Source organism: Glycine max, chromosome 9 (assembly GCF_000004515.6).
Source record: "Glycine max cultivar Williams 82 chromosome 9, Glycine_max_v4.0, whole genome shotgun sequence".
Lineage (NCBI taxonomy): Eukaryota > Viridiplantae > Streptophyta > Magnoliopsida > Fabales > Fabaceae > Glycine > Glycine max.
The window spans coordinates 49,401,900-49,424,492 of NC_038245.2; the positions used below are offsets into that span (position 1 = coordinate 49,401,900).

At 30.9% G+C, this 22,593-nt stretch overlaps 2 protein-coding genes and 1 long non-coding RNA gene across 4 annotated transcripts; 1 reads left to right on the plus strand and 2 right to left on the minus strand.

Annotated features, from left to right (window-relative positions):
- Positions 1 to 3,482: 3,482 nt before the first annotated feature.
- LOC112997805 (uncharacterized) lies at positions 3,483 to 4,792 on the minus strand. 2 transcript variants are annotated; one of them, XR_003262890.2, is made up of 2 exons: positions 4,163 to 4,792; positions 3,483 to 3,774 (listed from the first exon to the last, which is right to left on the minus strand). It is a non-coding gene; the product is annotated as an uncharacterized lncRNA (long non-coding RNA). The 2 variants fall into 2 exon arrangements; XR_005886441.1 differs by having other exon boundaries at positions 4,074 to 4,792.
- Positions 4,793 to 9,581: 4,789 nt separating this feature from the next.
- On the minus strand, positions 9,582 to 10,819 carry LOC100527542 (uncharacterized). The gene is made up of 2 exons (NM_001250641.2): positions 10,585 to 10,819; positions 9,582 to 10,179 (listed from the first exon to the last, which is right to left on the minus strand). The coding sequence occupies exons 1-2, from the start codon at positions 10,747 to 10,749 to the stop codon at positions 9,670 to 9,672; spliced, it is 675 nt and encodes a 224-aa protein (NP_001237570.1). The 5' UTR covers positions 10,750 to 10,819; the 3' UTR covers positions 9,582 to 9,669.
- Positions 10,820 to 16,207: 5,388 nt separating this feature from the next.
- LOC100806422 (vacuolar-sorting receptor 1) lies at positions 16,208 to 22,310 on the plus strand. Its single transcript, XM_003534590.5, has 12 exons — positions 16,208 to 16,864; positions 17,764 to 18,456; positions 19,401 to 19,489; positions 19,605 to 19,674; positions 19,756 to 19,839; positions 20,243 to 20,319; positions 20,439 to 20,520; positions 20,840 to 20,922; positions 21,026 to 21,092; positions 21,283 to 21,411; positions 21,769 to 21,866; positions 22,040 to 22,310. Exons 1-12 carry the CDS (start codon positions 16,573 to 16,575, stop codon positions 22,133 to 22,135), a joined length of 1,860 nt encoding a protein of 619 aa, XP_003534638.1. The 5' UTR covers positions 16,208 to 16,572; the 3' UTR covers positions 22,136 to 22,310.
- Positions 22,311 to 22,593: the final 283 nt, after the last annotated feature.

Sequence of the window (22,593 nt, forward strand, 5' to 3'; positions counted from 1 at the left end):
AACCTTTACTTCAGCGAAGGCAGTGCAAAACAAATTGTGTAATATATAGTTGTACTTTTCTTAGATAAATGTTATATCCGTGCTTTTGTTGTCAATATTGGTACTTTCAATGAATGAGAAATAATCATAATGTTTCAATATGGTTTAGTCTAGTTAATAACAAAGAGGCTCATATCTCATATAGACTCGAGTTTAAATCTCATTGTGAAAACTGTTAGTAAGTAATATTTAAGTATATTTATAAACACTCTTTGTTAATTACCCTACACTTTCATTCCAACATAATAAAAAGAATGGCTTCAGGGTAATTTATTTGCATCAATGGAAAAGTATATGCCTTGTGAGATAAAAGCAAAATGCACAAAAGGTGTTTTGTACCTCTAAGCAATGAATAGAGGGTTGTTGAGTCACTAGCTTGGAAAGGTTAAGGGTGGGTTCAGTGCATTAATTGGCAGGGGGGCCCTAGGAAGCCATAACTGTTGAGTTGTCTGATGGTTACAGTGTTATTAATGTTTTTTGCCTTTTGGGGTTTGAGGATATATATCAACGTTTGATATCAAATTTATAAGGAGCACACACCACCGCCAATCCTCTATGCGATTACTTTTGTTGAGCACACTTATCATAGGGATTGCCTTTGTCGTACAAAATATGAAAAAATAAGTAATGTTGTTATCACTACAACTTTTCACTCGTCCATGCATATTCAAGGAGATTCTTGATAGAAATAATAAAATTCAAATCATCCTTGTTGAAAGGAGATTCTTTAAATCTATGGCTGAAACCTGAAAGCATGTTTCCATATCCACATGCACTGCTTTTCACTTAAACCAAAAAAAAAAAAAAATCAAATGAAAAGATTCATTCATATATATAGTCTATGCGTGTGTATACGTTGAACATCGACGATATTTTGTGTCAGGTCTTTTTCTCAAGGATTTTAGGTGAAGTTTATTATTAATTATCTTCCATATCTCTTAAACAACTATTATCTAATTAATGTACGTCTGAAATCTGAAAAATATATATATGATTAAGAGTCATTTAGTACTTGTCCTTATAAAGAGTCTACTCCATCTATTGTTCGTTAACGTAGTCGTTGTTATGACATCCAAGTTTCTTTCTGAAAATGTCATTTTTCCTAATATTTTTCAAGCACAATCTTTATTATTAACCGAAAACATTAATTAGAAATCATAAACTATTGTAAGTCTCATTTCTTATTTAATAAATTTTACTTCTGACTTTATAATATTTATTTAATTTAAATCAACAATAAAAAAATATGTAACTTACACTATTCTAATTAAATTTAATTAATCAGATATTACTTTAACTTAACTATAAATTTTAAGTTAAATTTTACCTATGGAAAGATTGGTTAAGAAAAAAGGAAAAGAGACAAAAGATAATAAATCTGATTCTCAGTACTAACATTTTTCTCTAAAAAAAACGCAATTTTATGATTTTCAATCAGTTATCAGATAAAGTAAAAACTGTATTAAACAATATTTCAGAGAGTAAATAATATCCAAGTGTAAGTGTGTGTAGCCGATTAAAAAAAGTGTAAGTGTGTAGGGACGACTGTATAGTCAGCATTTCTCTAGCTAAAAGGATAGTTTACACAATCATATTATGATTCACCCTCATTCCCAGTTCTATAAATATTTCAGCACAGTGATATGTTTAGAGTATAGCACCGTAAGAACAAAAAAAATCCTGCAATAAACATACTGTACGTTTGATAGTTAAATAATGAAATCGGAATGACTTTTCTTCAATCAATTATATGTGGGTATATGTGAACACGTGGCATGGGTTCACACTTTACACATTATTCAGAAAGCCAGAACCTAGCTTTTGATAGACTTTGAATATCATCTAACCCACATCACTAAAGAGAAATTAATAGGAAAGAGAGCAAAATAAAGTGAAAAAGAAAGCAGAGTCGTAATGGAGATGCGTTTGGAATACAGAGAGAGACAGAGAGAGAAAAAGAGAGCGCGCGCGCGTATTTAGTAAGAAAATGAAAGGTGGCTGAAAGAGCTCATCCTAAAAATCATTTTAATTAATTAAATCTAATTTTAACTATTTATTTTAAATGTATAGTCAAATTTTATTTCTCTCGCACTTTTATATTTTAGTTGTTTAGATCATTTTCTCTCTATCTATTTATCTATATATGATGCAAGACTAAACTTTCGATCATCAAACATCCAAATTATTATCAACTTTTAGGGTTGTTGGAAAATAGTGGTCAGTGGTGAACAGGGGGACGTGGATTTTTTAGAAAGTGTTCGGATTGGAATTCAATTAAATATCCAATTGCCCAACATTTTCTCTTTCAATCCCTCATGCTAACCCAATTCAGCAAATAAAAGTGGCGGGGTCTTCTTTTTCCACAAAGAAAGCGATTTTTATATACACACGATATTATTCAATATTCAAATAATAAAACTGTTTTACCGTTTTTTTTTTGTTGGCCAAATAAATATGTATATATATAAAATTGGGTGTAATAGATACCCAAAAAGACTCGGTAAAACAATTTTTGGATGAAGACAGTTTGAAGTACAATGATAAAAAAATAATTCATAAATCAACATTCAATATATGCATGACAATTATGTAAAAGACAGTTTGAGAAGAAAATGTTAACAATTTTATTTTTTCAGTTTTTCAATCATTTTTACAAAACAAAACTATTGAAATTTTGGTCGGGCCCCACTCTCGATAACGTTTTGTATAACAGTACAAGACATAAGTAGGGACAAGTCTCTTAGAGGTACCAAGGGTCGTGCCACTGATGTGCATCTATTTATATGCAAGGTTAATAATTGTACACTCTTTTTCCAACAAATTTTAGTGTTATCTTTAACAAAAATTGTGTTTCACACAGACGATAGGAAAAAGGTTAGTTGAATTCTTAGAATTGAAAGGCACGGTCCTGCATCTTAATTTATTTTCCAGATGGTTCAAATACCTCTTTTATGTTCCCTTTCTTTAACACACCAATGATTCTAAATCCTATTATGGTAATTGTTTTAATTTGGTGCGTACACATGGGTATGTCAATCCCCGCGTCTATGAATTCTTCATGCATGCAACAAGCGTGTATTTGTATGGACCCCAAACCTCTCACGTTAGAGTTTTGTAGAATAATTAGCTTTGAAGTCCGTGTAATACACGGATTTTCAAAGAAAACAAACATTTAAAAAATAATAACAAATTGGATAATAAAATAAAATAAATAAATTTTAAAAACTATCCGATCAACACACGACGATGGCTACACAATTTTAATAGTAAGCTAAATTAGACTTTTGGTGTGGCACATTCACTTCAATTTTATATTTGGTCTTCCAGAATTTAATTCCGACATTATAATTTAACGTTGATCGTAATAAGCAAAAATAAATATTTTTTAAATGTCACTAGTAAAAAAAAACATAATTTGCAGCTATTAAAAAAATCCAAAATTCTAATTAATTATCTTTCATTTATTTTAAAAATTATTAAAAACCAAAAAAATTCATTTCCCTCACTTCCTCTCTCTATCTCTCTCTCACTTCACTTTCTCTGGCCGTTTCCGCCGCCGCCGCAGCTTCTCCAACCCCACTGCCCCTCCACCTGCAAATTGTGGTCAAGTGACTAGAGACAAAATCAGAAGGAAAAAAAAACTCACGAACTCTTCATCTGCAACTCCATCATCGCAAGAACCCGAATTAGAAGGACAACTCTGAAATTTCCTTTGTCTATGAACCTGCCTGCTTCCTGAAAATGAATTCAACACCAAGATTAGAGTGAAAGATCTGAGTGCGGGTTTAATCAATTAATAAGTGATTACTAAAATTGTTTCAAATTACTTAAAGAGACACACTCTAGTTCTCACAATCTATGGTAAAAGTAGTAATGGAAAGAGTATGAGAAGAAGAACCTCATGCTCAATTAGGCATGAGAAAAATAGAAGGACATAAAGGCACTTCGGAAAATGATCAAAGGCGAAGCGGCGTAAATCACAATACATCATAACACAAGAAATTCATGATGGAAACAAAACAACATTATTATACCTATAACACTATAAGCAAAACCTAGAAAGCAGTTCAAAAGCGCATTTGTGAAGAAAGAAAATAAATAAAGCAAGGACTCGATCCACCACCTTTAGGTCTCTGCATTTCAAAACACTAATTAGTCCAAAAAAATGTAGCTGAAGTACGAAGACGCAAATCGAAACTAGAAAAAAGAAAAATAAAGGCGCGAGCGAGCACAGTGGAAAGAAGGAAAAATAATTTGCAGATGAAGGGGCGGTGGGGGTTGGAGAAGCTGCGGCGGCGACAGCGGCAGAAACGGCTGTTACAGGGAAAGTGAAGAGAGAGAGACAGAGAGGAGAAGTGAGCTGCAAATTATGTTTATTTTTTGTAATGACACTTAAAAAATATTTATTTTTACATGTCTATTTACCATTGTTTAAATTAGAATTAAAAGTAGGAGACCAATAATATAATTTAACCTTAATAATATTATTCATGATATTTTGTTTAGCTTAAGTATCTTGATCCGGTGGTTTGAGGAGTATTTATCTTTGATGATGGGTAGAGTTTTGTTCTTGTTTAATGACTATAAAATTGTTGATTTGTTACATAATTTTGTGTGACATAACATCCATTGAAAATCCTTAATTACCACCAAATTAAAAAAAATAGAAAATACTCTCATTCGATCTATTGTTTGTTTTGAGACAAATGAATTTAATGTTTTCTTCAAATGTCTTCAAACCTTTTAGCTGCGATTGTTATTTTATGTTATGAGTTGTTATTTTGGCACTAAAGTTCCCTCATCTTGTGCACAAAAAAAGCTTTAAGCAACATTACAAAAAGTGTCATTATCTTTGGATAGGCATGGCGTGCGTCGAGCAATGTTGTCGTGTCTTCTATAAAAAAAGGTACGGTAGTGTCGTGTGCTGAAGGAAAGTTAAAATTGGAATGAAAAGAAAAATCTAAAATTAAGATGTGAAAACCTGGATATTGATTAAACGTGGATTAGAATGAGACACACATGTATCGGTGTGCACTGTAGAAATGCCAGGGAAATATAACTGACAATACAAAATTTATAAATGTTTTTCATACAAAATTATATAAAAGACTTTACAGAATATAGAAGACTTATAATTTATTGAAATGATAAATTTAACTTATTCATAATTATTCGATTCTTCATAAATCAAACGTTCTCTAAATATTATGTATTCTACTGTATAATTTTATAGTTAATAACTAATGGTATATTTAGCAACCAATTCATATTTTATTCTTTTTATCGAAGCTTTATATATATATATATATATATATATATATATATATATATATATATATATATATATATATATATATATATATATATATATATATATATTTGTGTGTGAATAACAGGTATCTTGTATGTAATACGGACAACTTTAAATTCTGGTAAAACTTAAAAACTAATTTAATGTATAAATCTAAAAATGTATTAAAAACACGTAATTATTTTGAATAAATAAATAAAAATTGTCACCTTTTCTTATTCTATAAAATAAAATATATACAACAATAGTTGACACAATTATCAACTTGTTTTTCTTAATTAAATGATTTAAGATTCAAATCTTGATTAAGTATTTAATACTTTTGGTGAGAATAATTTTATGGCAATATCATAATTAAAAAAATAATAAAATATATCATTTAGAGAATCCAACTTTCAAGTTTCTTGACTTAGATATTTTCTAACATTTTAACAAATTCTTTCAACTTTTGTTGAAAATTTAAATATCTTTTTAATCCTTCAATATATTTAATATTTTTTCGTTTCACGTTTTTATAAATAAAATAAAAATCATTTAAACCTCCTCTTGTATTTTAACATACTACCTTCACAAGAATCAGAACTCGTTTAAAAGTTTCTCTTTCATCTCAAGCTAGCATTCTTTTATCTTTATTATTTGTATACTAGATTTTGTTAATTACCTATTTATATTAATCTAAATATAAATTTAGATCACAATTTAAATAGTTTCTTATAAATCTAAAATATAGTTTTTATCATTAAAAATTACTTATTTATTATAAATTCTAATCATCCTATAAAAATAAATATTAATTCTATAGATAGGCAGCAAACATATCTTTTTTTTTTGTTTGTTAGAGACATGCCATGATTTTCAGTTTTCACTAGCTTCGGCTTGTTTTTACTCAATGTAGGTGTCCACCTACACATTGTCTTGGTCTCAAGATTGGGATTACCCATGACTCTATACAATGTGTGGCACATGGAAGCATTATACAAATTCCAAATGCCATTTATCTCATTATCTTATACAAATAGTTATGTATCTCGCTTGAGTGATTTTCATAATCATTAGTTAGAAAAATGTTAGAGTGTAACAATGGCAGACACACAAAGTCATTTATCCAAATTTCCTCAAACATATACGAACATTTTTTAAAATTCGAATAAAATTTATTAATAAATAAATTAAAATAGAAAATATTTTTATTGTCAATAATAAATAGGCTTAAATTGCACTAAGTTCCCCCAAACTTACCACTTTCTCACGAATTTTGTCCCAATTTTTTTTAGTTCATTCTGTCCACTTTTTTAAATGTTATGAATTTTGTCCTTTTTTGTTATATTGTCATTAAACTCCAAATAGTTCTAAGATTTTCAGACAATTTTAAATCAATAAGTATTTTTAACATAACAATTAATGATTAAAAACATAAAGAGAGATGTTGAATGGTCACTAAATGAACGGCCACTATTAATAAATTTTGTTTTCTCTCCCACACATAATGGCTAAAAAGCATATGTTTTAAAGAGAGAGATGTGATATGTGAACATCTCTTAGGATCTAGTTGAGGGTCATTAACAACCATGACCTCCTGAAGATCATATCCTTTTCTTTTCGCATAAAGGGGGAAATAATCGGTTGCTCAACAACCAAAATCATACCAAACATGAGACAATTAGGGAAATCAAAGATGAGACTCAATACATGGATGTTTTGAGATATCTAACTACCGAACCCTACTTTAGCATTCAAAAATGGAAATGAAACACGAATCTAGAAACGAAAGAGTTTGGTGCAACAATGGTAATGAGAATAAACAAAAATGCTAAGAGCAAAAGAGAGAGAAAGTGGACCAAGTTAGAAAGGGAGAAGAAGAAAAGAAGTACACCTTCGTTGTGAGCGAATGAGCCATCACCAATCACTGGTGAATCTTTGAGATATTTGTTCTGCGAATGCACCACTCAAATTTGTAAATAAATTAATCAATGTTAATGAAGAAGGGATTGTGAATTTGAGATATTTAGGATCTCATTTTGTCGTGATTGTTTGTGTTAAAAATAAGAGAACAAAGAGGATATCATTTGTGTTGATTTTTACCAAAACGTGATAAATTGGGGACAGAATAAGCAATTAAGCCTAATTTACATTTATAAGATTAATTTGATGATGAAAGAGAGAAAAAAGATAGAGATGTTGGGATTCAAATCTTCTTCATTAACAAACTAACAACTAATATTTTTCAAAAAAGAAAAAAAAAATACTTGGATTTAGGCAGCATGGGCAACTGCTTGACCCATGATCCAAAGAATTCAAGTGGGTTTAGTTTTCAGACTTATGTCACAACATAGGCAGACTTTTTCGTTATTGGGCTTTGTGGGATACGTGGGATACTAAGGCCATGTGGGTTTTAGTTTTACACAAAATTCTGATGAGACACTTTCTTTTTGTAATCGTCATTTTTCTCTTTACACTCCTTTTAATTTTAAAATACTCAAAATGTCCTTCTCCTCCATTCCCTTTTCTCTTTTCCTTCTCAGCAGCACTCGTCTCTCTTTCCCTCTCACCAACACTCCCTTTCTTTTCTCTTAATATTTCAGCTCTCATCTCCTGCTCCCTCCCTCGCAACCTTCTCCTTCATCAACTTTCCTTCACTACCACATCTCTCTCTAGTTAAATTCACTTTTTTTTCTTGGTAAGTTGCAAACAATACGAAAACTACTTTCAATAATATTTTACAACAACTATATTACAGAAACTAGTTTTCATAATATAATAAAATATTACTATAATTATATTACGGAAACTAGTTTTCATAATGTTGAAGCAGTTTTTTTTTAACAGCAAAGAAATTTTTATTAATATGTACTTGTTGAAGAGTAAAATAGTACCCCATCAAGGTCCTGTAGAAAATACAAAGATTACACAGATTGGTCTTATGGCAATGAATAAACGCCATAGGCATGTATGCTGGCTACAAAAAAGCTATTTACAAGTGTATTCTTGAGTAACCTGCATCTATAATTTGCTGAAAATCACCGTAGCATCTGCTCACTGCTCACTGCCAGTGTATTTCCACCCATTATTCCGTAGTGTCAAAGCAGTATATATAGATTCATAATTTTCAAAAAATAAGTTTTGAAAATAATTTTCCAAGAAAATATTTTTCTCATAAAAATATATGCAGAGAATGCAAAAAGAAAAGAGGGTTGCAAATAAATCCACTTCATATGATTTGAGCTAGACATTTGCTTTGGGTCATTATGTCAGCTGTAGTATTTTAATTTGTGTCTAGACTTGCTTTTTGGATTATATAATATTATAATAATTAAAAAAAAGATAGTACAATAATTAGAAATAGAATATAAAACTAATCAATCCCTTATTATTTAAAGTCTGCATTACTTAATTGATTTTTTTTTATAAATGATAATACACGTAAACATGTTACAAATTGAATTTTGTTATCCTGTCTAATCATGTTTTATAAATGAATTTGCATTTATTATTATAGTTATTTTTCAATCTAAATTATAAGATTGATTTATTTGTGACAACTAGTCAACTTATATTCTTAGTGAGAAAGGAAGGAATACCAAAGGTGGGTTGGCAGAACTTCTTTTATAAATGTTTATTTTATTACATTTATGTAAAGTCAATATTGAGAGGTTGGCTAGGTTGGGACAACTTGTTGACTCCAATTATGTTTTTTCCTCCAAAGGAACACTGCTAGCATTTTGGTGAGCCTTCTTTTATAAAGTTGTATTTATTAATTATTACTATATTAAAATTATGAGATTGATTTAGCTGTGAGATAGTTTATTGCTCTCTTCTCTTTTTTTTCCTGAAAGAAAGATGGGACACTTTGGCCCGACAAATTTGGGGGCTTCTATTTATCAAATCATCCACAAATCTTCATAGGCTTAAAACGACCATGACTCAAATTAGAGCAAGAGCCCTTTTTGCCCCAACCTCACCAACCCAAAGAAAAAGGAAAAACAAAATTACAAGTAATTATTTTCGGACGAATGCCAGTTATACAATAAATTTAGACATCATTTTGTACAAAAGGAAAGACATAGAAAGAAAAGAAAAGGATGTGTAATAAGATTATATGATAAGTGAGGTAATAAAAACATTATTACAAAAAGTATTTAAAGAATATTAGTAAATGGAAAATATAACTTGTTATTTTCAATCCCATGCACCTGACACCAAAACAAATCCTCACTCACATATTGGTCAGTTACTAGAAGATGAAGTTGATCATACATTTCAAATTTCAACAAGATTTTTTTAACTCAACCTCTACATATATATTGCTGTACCTAGCTAGGCTATTTTATGATACATTGCTTATTGTTGTCTGGGAATTTGCAGACAAAATCAAACTCATGCAACACAAAAACCAACACCAAGGTAGCTAAAAGTACTAGCACTGGACCCAGCATCCATAACATCAAAGGAACAGCAACACAAAGCACCCTATTACCAACAAGAGCTAAGGTGAACCCTCTTTCTAATATTGTTTGTGTGTAACCCCCGGACAAAAACTCTCCATATGCATTCATCAGAAAATTGGCATCAATCAGATATCCTATGGCCATGGAGCTGAACATGAAGCTCATCACCAAACAAATTGATGCCGATCCATACTTTAAAACAAAGATTTTATCTGACTTTGACCCAAAAAATCCACTGCTAAAAAGATGGCTAGCATTGTAGGTGTTGTTGGTCAAAGCTGCCAAACCCAAGTTAATAAGAATGGTTATAGTAGCTGTGAGTATTGTGGACATAAGAGTGTTCCTCAAGCTTTGCACCGTCAACATAGCTTTGCTGGCATCACCCTGCACTATGACAAAGACAAATATCTAGGAAACATTGAAGCTCCAATTGCCCAATTAATGAATAAGTGATCATTGAAATTTTTATTTCTATTTATAATAAGCATGAAATTGTTGTGTCTTTATCAAAATTTGTAAATATCAGTCAAGAAATAGATAAATGCAAAATTTTAACATGATATGGTGAGAAAAATCAATGTCTGATATTGTGTGTTTGAAAACTCGTTGGAAATAGAAAAATTATATATGTTTGAGATGTGAAAGTTAATTATTATTTTTAATTTCTGAAAATCATGTTCTGTTCTGACACGTGAAAAATCATATCTGAAAACATGAAACCAAACAATTACTCTGAGAATAAATTCCATGTATAAACATATTACATGCACAATTGATCTATGCAATTACCTGATTTAAGTTGAGACTCCAATCTGTCCTTCTCTTCTTACTGATTCCATAAGTTGTACGTGAAGGTTTGTTCTTGATGGTGTGGCAAAGATAGACATGGTAACCCACTGTGATGAAAAGACTCAAAGGGACGAAAATGGTGTCCAAATAAACAGCCACTCCCATCTTTCCCGGCGAAGAAGAAAGAAAGAAAATAGTTAGCTAGTTAGGGCCTCTTAGGGGTTTGGTTTGGTATAACAACGAATAACACGAGATGTCTTTTTATAATGGGCTCTTCTATTAGAGAATGCCATGGAAAGCTGAATCAGAAAACGAATGATGCATGAAATATTGTTTTTAATTGTAGTTAGTGCATGCTACGACTCCTCTCTAAGTGGAAGTGATATAATGGACACCAAACTTGATATGGGGTTTGAGTCATACGTAACTCGTACTTATGCGTGAAGACCTAAAATGCCACGAAATCAAATTGAAAGTAAGGAACTTGCTGGTTAAGAGGTATAGACTAGAGATATAAATAGAAGCAACTTGCTGGGATATGTTCAATTGGATAGTATCAAAGGAAAAAAAAATCCAATTCAATTACTTTTTGTTAGAGATCTCAACATAAGGTGAAAATAATATATATATATATATATATATATATATATATATATATATATATATATATATATATATATATATGTTGGTGGTCCCACATAAAATATTGATATTGAGTGTGAGGGGATATATTTTAAAAAAAAATTGATTCTACATCAACTAAAAATAAGATCACTATATAATATATAAATGAAGAAAAATTATCATAAATTGACTTTTCAGATTAAATTAAGTCTAAATTCTAAACCTTTCAATTGAAAGCTAGCTTTTTGGATAATGCCAAATTCATCATCAAGCCTTCTCTTTTTGGTTTGTAAGAACATCCTAAAGTAAGATGTATCAAAAATCATGTCTATTCTTATTTAATAAATCCGAATCTTCATTTTTGAATTATATATAGCATTTTAAGAGTTATAATAGAACTGTTTTCTAGGAATTATTTTTAAATGAGAGCCTTTTAACGGTTATTTTCACTCTCACTAAACGACCTGTCTTGTCCTAACCCTACACTTATTAATTTGTATGTGTGCGTGTGTATGAATCTTGCTCATTTATATATAATTATGTGACTTAAGCTTATTCTTCTCGTTTTCACATAAAGATCACTTCCTCATTATATACCTCGATCCCATATGTATATTAGGTGATACTGTATATCAGAATATTAGATAAAAAAATCCTTAACCTTGCATTTAACTAGAATAATAGAGGGACCATGGCTTCCTCGTGCTCCCATTTCCTTTCCTCCACCACTTCTTAAAGGAGTTAGCCAATGCTAATATTTTTAATTTAATTGGAATCGGCAGACCAATGAGAATGAAAATTACTATTAGCCAGCTATTACATTTTGCTTTGTCGTCATAAAAAATCTTTTTGCCTTCTTTTATTGGATGTTTCTATCGGTTTTGGTGTGGTAATCGCTGACATCATATATCATTTCAAGAGTTCGTGGACTCCTGCTATATTCTGTGGACGTTCAATTCTCTTCATTTTTCAAAATCTTGGAGAAACTACGTGTAATTTATGCATGTTTCTAAACTTCTTTATTCTTATTTGTCGCCTTTGTTTAAGTTTCACTGTCTATGAGTGTGTGAGTCTAGCTATCTATGCTCTAAAACACGATAAACATAATTATTGAATACTCTTGCAATGTTTGTGCTATTGTTCATCACTTTGTTGGATGGGTTAGCTTTGAGGTAGCTTTTAATTTCCATGCAGATAAACAATTAGAGATGGGCCCGGTGGGAGTGGGAGTATCCAGACATTTTCTTTTATGCCATATTTTTTTTTTTTCATGTGAATCATTGTTGCTCACTAGCTACTATTTCATATTGTGCTGAACCAACTATATACTTTAGTGCAATTACTGGCCCAGTGAGTGATCTGTAGCAATTTTTGTGTGCGTGTAAACTATTGATAATGTGGTTGGAATTTAAAATCCCGTGCAAACTATTTAAACTCATAATTATCACTATCTTATCACTAGGCTGACCCAATAGGCTTGAGCTGTGGCAAATTGATTCTTCATAGTTCACTGGGAAGAGTGTGCGTGGGATCATATTTACATGTTATATTGATATATTAATGTTTCTGTTCTCGTGCGCATTATATAAAAAAAAAGAAACTGATACTATTTGTTTTTTAATTTGAATATGTGTACTTAAAAGAAACAGATGGCTTTGATGAGTGGGGATATGATAGTCAAGATTAGTGTTCATATTTTATTGTCTGTGCATGTGAAAGATATATGCACCCAAGCATGTGTTCATTTTTCCGGTCACTGAAAGCAGATGAAACAAAATAGTTTGAATTCAAATAAAAATGTTGAATCAGTCGTACGTGATAAACTATGGAATCGTAATAAAGCTAATGTGTGAAAATCCTGTGCGTCAAAATATGTACTACAATATTGAATTTTTACTTTTATTCTTTAGTGGAGATTATTTGCTTTTCACATTCAAAACACATTAATGGTTAATTCATGGCCACCTCAATCAACGCAAAAAAATTAAATACACTTTCTTATAAAAAATTTAGATGTACTTGATTCATTATTCTTTTTAATATAATCCCTCCTCAATTATTTCTTCATTTAAAGGGTTAAAAAATAGCAGGGTCTGTACGATTGTTTCTTAGAAAAAAAAGAAAAAAAGAAGATAAAATGGACCCTCTTCAGACTAAGAGGTCAATAAATAAAACTGTTCTTCTTCACAAACAACACCACCTCATGCCTAGATGACTTTCATCTTTCTTTGTTCATTCACTCGATCTGATAAATCAAATCCTCCTCTTAATCTCTTATTTCTCTACTATAGAGCTCTCTCATCCTACCTATGTTTGCTTATGACCCTATCTTCAACTGCTTTGGACTTTGGTGGATTCATACTATCACATCAACGTATTGAATTATTCTTATTACTATTGATCCAAACATTTTAGTTTCTTCATTCCTTCTTTCCTGACTTCTTTTTATATATATTATGATATTATGATTATGATTCCTGAAATCCTAACTTTACTATTGTTTTGGCAAATAATTTAAAATGGACAAGTGAATGATTGTGTTTCTCTCAGTGGGCCTTTCTAAACTTTAGAGGAGGACCAATAGTGCATTAAGGATCACCGCCAGAAAACCTAGAAACATAGGAAGAAAATGAAAGGATGTGACTTTAGAGAATGATTACTAAGAATTTGCTAGGAAATATCTAAAACTAAATTAACTAGCTACTAGCTAGGCTCACCAGACAATAAATGACATATTTTAGTTCATCAATTATGTGGTATATCGCTTGCAACAGGGATTTCTTTGCTTTTAAGATATTTCTACAATTTGGTTAGAACTGATAACTTCAATTTTCAACTATATGGGGGTGATATTAAAAGTAATTTTGCTTACATTAATAAATGTTTTTTTAAAAAACAAAAAAGAACACTTTTGATTACTTTAAATTAATTAGTCTTAAATAAGATGATAACAAAGTCATATTAAGAGAGAGATAGAAAGAAAAACATTATATCTAAATATATTTAGGCTAAAATACGTAAAAGAAAATTGATGACAAAATAAAATTTGACGAGTTTTAAAAATGAAGGAACATAATTGACTAAGTTAAAATTGTACACTGTCTAAGTTAAGGATAACAAAAGTGTAATTAAATTAAAAATATTATAAAATATGTTTTGCAGATGATAAATAAAGATAATTGTAAATATATTAATGCAAAAATAATTACAATGTCTCAGCTCAAATCATTTTTTAAGAAAATCCAATTAATAATAAATAGTGATAAACGCGTATTTTGAATCTTTGATCAATATCATTTTTGAGTTTGAAGAAACCCAACTCACGTTTTGGGCTAGTAGACAAAATTAATTACTATGAATTGAACATATAAATGGCATGTTTAATTGAGTTAGGAAAGTCTCAAATCATGATTTTGATAAAAGTTTATATTTTATATGTTGGATACTAGATTGACAAATAGTATCTCACAGTTAAATTAGATTTGAGAAAAATAAGAACTAACACAATATTTTTACTTAAAAAACTCATTTTTTTATCAGTAATTATAAAAATAAAAAACACACTAATAAATTTATAATAATTCACATATCTTATGTAATTAATTGAGTTAGATTTCTTAATACTAATAAAAAAATTAATACAGTATATAATCCTATCATCTTCTCTTTATTCATAATTTATCTTTGTTTTTAGGATAAAAAAAATGCTAAACCAACATAATATTGTAGATTTTAAGATAAGATTATCATGTTTTTTTTGTGAGAGATTTTTTTTTTGTTGAATTTTGTTTGATAGATTACCATATCTTATTAATATATCAAACAGTTGATTACAATGAGATTAATACATCAAACAGTTGGTAAAAATAATTAATTGTCATATCCAATCATAAGATATATAACCACTAAACGCTTCTTAAATAATTTCACATGTTACAGCTTGCAACTTTAAATTAACATTAGTTATAGGAGTGTGAGAGAAGAGGGAGTAAATTGAATGATTATAAAATAAGGTATCATTAGCAGTTAATCAATGAATGACAGCGTGTTCTTGTCAAGTTGTCAATTAATAAAACACAATATAACTATGTAAGTGTTTGTCATTGAAGGTAGATCGAGTATACCCATTACAAGGATCAAAAGTCTAAACACTTTACCTTATTTTCTTAATGTGAAATGCCGCCCACGCACAAGGCAAAATACATAACTTTTTTTTATTTCAATAGTCCAAAATTGATGTTGACAAAATCAATTTTTTTTTTGTAAAAGGTGTGAATTTATCTAGAGTTAAAATGAAAATAAATTAATGATTAATATTTGATTATTATAAGTAAATTGATGCTTATATAGTAATTAATGTTAATATTTAGGTTTTTTTGGAAATTATTTAATTATATTTGATATATCATCATTTATCAGTATACTTTTTTTACATATATGTCACATTTTTTAATGAATTTAACACCCAATACATTGATTGTAATAATTAAAAATAATAATAAAATGCTAAATTCAAATAAAAATGGTTAAAAGTCTAAAATTCTACTCTACATGACTTATAATAGAAGAAATTAAAATACAATTAGATAAAAAAATTTCTTACTAAAACGTTAAACAAAATGAAAGAGAAAGTACAAAAGCACCACCACTGATGATAAATAAAAAATATTTAACTTGTGTTTTATATAGAATAAATATTTATTTTATAGAGTTAAAATTTATAATAAATTAAAAATTCTACGAATAAATTCATTATATTTTAAATTTATTATAATTAATTTAGAGTATGATATAATATTATTTTAAATTAGTTATATTTTTTTAGAATAGATAACAACATTTAAGTCAGGACTAAAAATATTAAATTGAAACAGACTAAAGGTTATAAAAAAAATCTCTAAAAATATTTCTGTTGTAGAAGATTTTTTCTTAAAATATTCTTGTTGAAAGATGACAAAAGATGACAGTTTAATTAAAGCTTTTTGATTAAAAGATAATTATCCTAATAATTTATATATAAAATAAATAAATAAATATCTCCCCTGTTCTTAGTTTGTTGTTTTGATCTCCGACGGCGACGGTTCCAATTTACAGTTGAACTTAACTCACACGTCTCCTCCATCATTTCGACACCTTTAAGATTTCTATGCTTTTTTCCTTTCTCACGCATCACTCTTCTGCTGACCCAAACTCAAAAAGCCTCTTTTTTTGGCCTCACTTCTCATTTTCCTCATCTGGGTCTTCTCCCTTTGATCAAATCACACTTGCATTAATTGCACTTTGAATTTCAGTTTTTTTTCCCGTTAATTTCGATCTTCTTCCCTTTCCGAGACACAATCAAGCTTTGGGAAGAAGAAGAAGACGATGGGCACAACAAAGCTGAGTCTTTTGTTGTGTGTTGGGGTTTTGCTGTTGGGGTGTTGTGTCGGTAGGTTTGTGGTGGAGAAGAACAGTTTGAAGGTGACTTCTCCGAAATCGTTGAAGGGTACGTATGAATGTGCAATTGGGAATTTTGGGGTTCCCAAGTATGGAGGAACGTTGGTTGGTTCTGTTCTGTACCCAAAGGTGAATCAGAAAGGGTGCACCAACTTCAGTGATGTCAATTTTCAGTCCAAGCCAGGAGGGTTTCCCACTTTTCTTCTTGTTGATCGTGGAGGTTAGCTTCTCATTAGTGCTTTTGGATTCTTCGCCATTTTGTAAAGGAATGAAAAAAAATCAAATAAATGGTATTATGATTCTGTGGTAACTTCGAATGTGTTGTGCATTGGAATTTCTTTTTATGTTACTTATTGCATGAGATGGAAAGTTGGGGATAGGTATGCAATCAATTGAATAAGGGATTGCCGGTTATTTATTAAGTTTGGAACATTGTGGTTTATTTAACTGGTAGTACTAGACACCATATGATGTACAAGTTCACTGGGGGTTGCTGCGAAATATGTTGTAAACGTTGCATTTGATGTTCTAGTCAATAATGCAGAATGACATTGAGTTTAAGGGTGAGTTTGATTTCTATTCTAAATTGGTTTTTAGTTTAACACAAAAACAAAAACTAAAAAAATATACTTACACCAAGTTCATGCCTTACCACATGCAGCACCACTCCAGATGACCCATACCCTTGAGCTAGGATCACGAAATAGAAGAAGAGAATGAGAAAACATTTTCCATCTGTTTTTGTTTTTCTTATTTTTTAAATGCTTGTTTTGAAAACAATTTTAAAAAATTAATACATTCTGGATAAGAATTTGATTGCTGAGCTGCATGAATTTATATTAGAAAACAGTTTTTAAAACCGAGAAATAAGAAGGAAATCCAACAGGCCGTCCCTCCCTCTTTCTCTTTGGTGTGGTGACGGCAATAGCAATAAAGTACACTATTGTACCAGAACCCATATCAACAAAAAAAGGACATGTTTTCTGGTTTGAATACCTATTATATTTTTAGAGTGTATGGTACCATGCTAATGATATCTATGCATAGGTTGTTAATAGGAACACTGCCACAAATAAAGGGATCAGCCCTTTAATTTTTTTTTTCTGGTCATTTTGGTAGATTGCTACTTCACTTTGAAGGCGTGGAATGCACAGAATGGTGGAGCAGCAGCTATTCTTGTAGCTGATGACAAGGCAGAAACGTTGATCACTATGGACACTCCTGAAGAAGGGAAAGCAAATGATGATTATGTGGACAAGATTAGTATTCCTTCTGCTCTTATCAGCAAATCCCTGGGGGATAGCATCAAGCAGGCTCTCTCTGACGGGGAGATGGTTAATATAAATCTTGATTGGAGGGAGTCTCTTCCGCATCCTGATGATAGAGTTGAGTACGAGTTATGGACAAATAGCAACGATGAGTGTGGGCCAAAGTGTGACAGTCTAATTAATTTTCTGAAGGACTTTAAAGGGGTAGCTCAGCAGCTGGAGAAGAAAGGGTTCACTCAATTTACCCCTCGCTATATAACTTGGTTTTGTCCTGAAGCATTTCTCTTGAGCAAGCAGTGTAAATCTCAGTGCATAAACAATGGAAGGTACTGTGCTCCAGATCCTGAGCAAGATTTCAGTAGAGGATATGATGGCAAAGATGTTGTTGTTCAAAACTTACGCCAAGCTTGCTTCTATAAAGTAGCAAATGAAAGTGGAAAGCCTTGGCAATGGTGGGACTATGTTACTGACTTTGCAATTCGTTGCCCCATGAAAGAGAATAAGTACTCAGAAGAATGCTCAGATCAAGTTATTAAATCTCTTGGTAGGTTGGGAAGTTCACGTTTCTTTGCATACTCTATGGAACTATCTTGTGTTTCTGTTTGCTGTTTGATTTTGAATGACTTGTGAAAATTTGCCCAAAGAGAAAAATATATAATGCTTTTAATTTCTTGGTTTCATTTTTTGTTTTGTTTACTAGTGTAGTTTCCTTGGCGTTGCCTTGTTTTTTAAGGAGGCATTTGCTGGGAGGTATATTATTACGAACCAAGGAATGACATTCCTTGGGAAATTATAATAAAAATGTTGCCAGGGTAAATTCAAAATATTTTTAATTAAAATTAATATTTCTGAAAATATTTTTCAAAAGTCAAATGATAAGAGGAAAAAAGATAGAAATGGAAATTAAGTTACATTGTAAAACAACATCTCATATTAACATGAGAAAGCAAGATGTCCACCCCTCACCATAGATGGAGATTAAGTAAAACATTATATTCTCACTTTCCTTAGGATCAACAATGCCAAGGAATTGTTTTTGAGCTTGTATCAAACATGGGAATGCCACATAGCCAAGTTTACTTTCCGAGTGATAACTTTACAAACCTTGAAATAAGCGCACTCTAAAATGCTGAAGCTATAGTTTATATGAGGAACAAACCCAAATTTGTAAGTGTGCTGATAGAAGTATAAACTAAAGAAACATGTACACTATAGCTTAGCTTAGTACATGTAAACTAAACATGTGCTGATAGAAGTATAAACTAAACTAAACATGTACACTAAACTAATTTCCATCATTCCAAGCCCAACTAAAGAAACATGTACCTAGCCATTGTTCCTTTTTCAATTTTTTAAAATGTTTTAGTATAAACTAAACTAACTTGTCTTTTGTTATCAAATGTTCTTCTAAAAAGGTTTATCGCATCATATTCTAATGAGAGATATGTTTCCCCCCCTCCCTCTTTCTGTCTTCCATTTACTTTACAGGTGCTGATCTGAAGAAGATTAAAGACTGCGTTGGAGATCCCCATGCAGATGTAGAAAATCCTGTTCTTAAGGCTGAACAGGATGCACAGGTTGGCTTTCTAAAATGCAAACATTTTTTTATGCTATCCTTGTTTTTTTTTTTTTCATTTAGGCAATTCTGTTGTTTTATGAGTGTATTGTAATTTTTTCTAACTTCGGTTTCAGATTGGTCAAGGCTCTCGTGGTGATGTTACTATACTGCCTACTCTTGTTATAAACAACAGACAGTATAGAGGTCAGAGGCAGCCTTTCTAGATATCTTGACTTCTTTCTAACCGTATTATATTTTCTAATACGTATTTTTAACTGCTTTTAGGTAAGTTGTCAAGACCTTCTGTTCTCAAGGCAATCTGTTCAGGCTACCTAGAGACCACTGAACCATCAATTTGCTTAACTTCAGGTCATTTTTTCATTACCTTTTTAATTTCTACATTCCTCCTTGAACCTTCCCCACCTCCCACCTTTCTCCAAAAGAAATCATAGGATAGACATCAGGAATTCTTTTCTGCCTCTTTATTTGTTTGCTTATATATATATATATATATATATCTTCCTCAAATGATCTGAATTATTTCTTGGTGTCTATCTATCAACAAGCAGTGTCTAGGTAGTTCTAAAGTTAGTGATAATTTTTTTAAAAAAAATCGTTCTCCTTTTTTTCATTCTGATGTTTCCATTTTTGAATATTCATAAAAGAAATCTGGATTTTGATCTAGATAAAATCATATAGGTGTACTGGTAGCTGACTCATTGAAATTGAATCTTGTTCAGAAGCTAATGATTTTACTGATTATTCTTTGCAGACCTGGAAACAAATGAGTGTTTGGAAAACAATGGTGGTTGTTGGCAGGACAAATCTTCTAACATTACTGCATGCAGGGTATTTGGTTAACTGAACCTTGTCAGGCACATTATTGTGAAAAGTGTATGTTTTCACTTCAGATGGGATCTGGTTCTTCCGGTTTTAACCGTATACATATTTTATATTTCTAACTATAGGACACTTTCCGAGGAAGAGTATGTGAATGCCCTATTGTTCAAAATGTGAAGTTTTTTGGAGATGGATATACCCACTGTGAAGGTAAATTCATTTTTCAAATTCAGATAAATTGCTCTGTTCTCCACTCTACATATTTATTTCAAGTTTTCCAAGACTAGTGAACCTTTCAGTTTAACTTCCAAATAGAACACGTTTCATCATCATCCCACCAAATTGTTGTTGGGGTTTATATTTCTACCTCCTTTTGATTTCTATCAGTGGCTGTCATTCTACCTAATTGATTTCTTGTCCTTGTAGTTTTTGTGTTAGGGAGGTTGGGAAGTTTTTCTACTTACGTTAATTTCAATTTTTTTATGGGTATCATTTATTCATTTTTGTGGGAATTTGAATTTCTTAACAGCTTCAGGATCCCTGAGTTGTGAATTCAACAATGGTGGTTGTTGGAAGGGAGCCCAAGGTGGAAGGGCTTACTCGGCTTGTCTTGTAAGTTGTTTCAGTCATCCTTTTGTGCATGCTCGACAGGAGTAAGACTGATATGCTACATATTAACTGTCATTTGTTTCTTAATTGGTAAATGATAATGCAGGATGACTATAGAAAAGGTTGTACATGTCCACCTGGGTTCAGAGGTGATGGAGTCCAGTCATGTGAAGGTACTTGCCACTCTAAATTTGGTGATTGTTGTTGTATTCGGCGAATGACAAACACAAATCAGAGAGTTACTTCTCTTAGTGGGTTAATGCTGAATTTGATTTGCATTCCAGCAATTGTTATTAATCATGCTGTTAGCCATTCTAGAAATATGTTGGCTTTTCTACATTTCTTCTTCTCATTATGTTGCAGATATCGATGAGTGCAACGAGAAAACATCCTGTCAATGCCCAGGTTGCAAATGCAAAAACACCTGGGGGAGTTACGAGTGCAAATGCAAAAGTGGTTTGTTCTACTCACGAGAAAATGACACGTGTTTTGGTGAGGCTTTTTTAGTTTTCCTATCTTTTTTCTTTACCACTTTCAAAATTGCATTGCTAAATGAATTGTTTTTGTGTAATCATTTAATGTAATGCTAGTTTTCCTATGAAAGCTTGTGAATTTGCATTTTAAACCAACATGGAAAATTGTAGTATGTTTTCCATTATCTTGATCGCATTGTAGATACTCTTTGCATGCAGCTGAGGTTTTAGATTCTACTTATCCGCATATAATTTCCAAAGATTTCAACCTTTTTATTTTAGCCTCACAAATTATCCATGTAGATATTCTTTGCATAGATATTGAGATTTAAAGAATAGTTAATTTTTTCACTTTATTGATTTATTATAAATGCAGGTGAATATTCTGCTTCAGTGTTGAATATCTGGGTGATTATCCTCGTTTTGGTTGTTGCTGTTGCTGGAGGATATGCATTTTACAAGTACAGAATCCAGGTATGATTATTGCGAGTTTGATGTTTTGTTAATATAGAGTTCACAATATGTACTAAAGTGACTCTGGCTTTTCTTCTCTCTTTTTTCTAGTCTTGATTTGTGTTGCCAACATTTTTATGCATTCTCATCATAAAATTCTGTTATTTTTTTTTTAAAAGCTAATTTATGTGCAGAGATATATGGATTCGGAGATACGTACAATTATGGCCCAATACATGCCTTTGGATAGTCAACCTGATGTCTCTAATCAAGTCCATCACAATATCTAGATCTCTATGGCTAAAGGGAGATAAATGATAATCATAAGGATGCTCAGTTTATATTATCATCCTCTTCCTCTCGTAGGGGATTTTTTTCCCTTTGTTAGTATTATTTAGCTTTGTAAATTTCAAACCAAAGTGGTCGTGACATTATCTTCTACATATATTTATGCCCCTTTTCTCCTGTTTTGGCTTCTCGAAGTTGCTCCTTATTATGTTTTTGTTTTTTAACCCTTCGGTTCATTAAGAAAAAAGGATTCTAATTAATTTAGAGTTTGATCGCGAGATAAGTAAAGTTAAGTTTGATCAGGAATTATGTTTAATCATTTTTAACTTTAACATATTAATCACTTGTGTCCAATTATTTAGTTGTTTTTTATTATGTTTGTGACATTATACTTGATATGAAAGGATAAGTATAAATTATGATATTTAGTTTCTAACAAGTTCTTTTATATATAATTAAG

What these genes read in the sequence shown, in the direction of transcription:
- LOC100527542 (NM_001250641.2), bottom strand. Translation starts at nt 10,749, where the DNA reads ATGGGAGTGGCTGTTTATTTGGACACCATTTTCGTCCCTTTGAGTCTT. An exon ending in GGAGTCTCAACTTAAATCAG is followed by an intron (nt 10,180 to 10,584) that starts GTAATTGCATAG and finishes GTCATAGTGCAG; the next exon opens with GGTGATGCCAGCAAAGCTAT.
- LOC100806422 (XM_003534590.5), top strand. Translation starts at nt 16,573, where the DNA reads ATGGGCACAACAAAGCTGAGTCTTTTGTTGTGTGTTGGGGTTTTGCTG. An exon ending in TGGAGTCCAGTCATGTGAAG is followed by an intron (nt 21,093 to 21,282) that starts GTACTTGCCACT and finishes ATTATGTTGCAG; the next exon opens with ATATCGATGAGTGCAACGAG. An exon ending in TTTACAAGTACAGAATCCAG is followed by an intron (nt 21,867 to 22,039) that starts GTATGATTATTG and finishes ATTTATGTGCAG; the next exon opens with AGATATATGGATTCGGAGAT.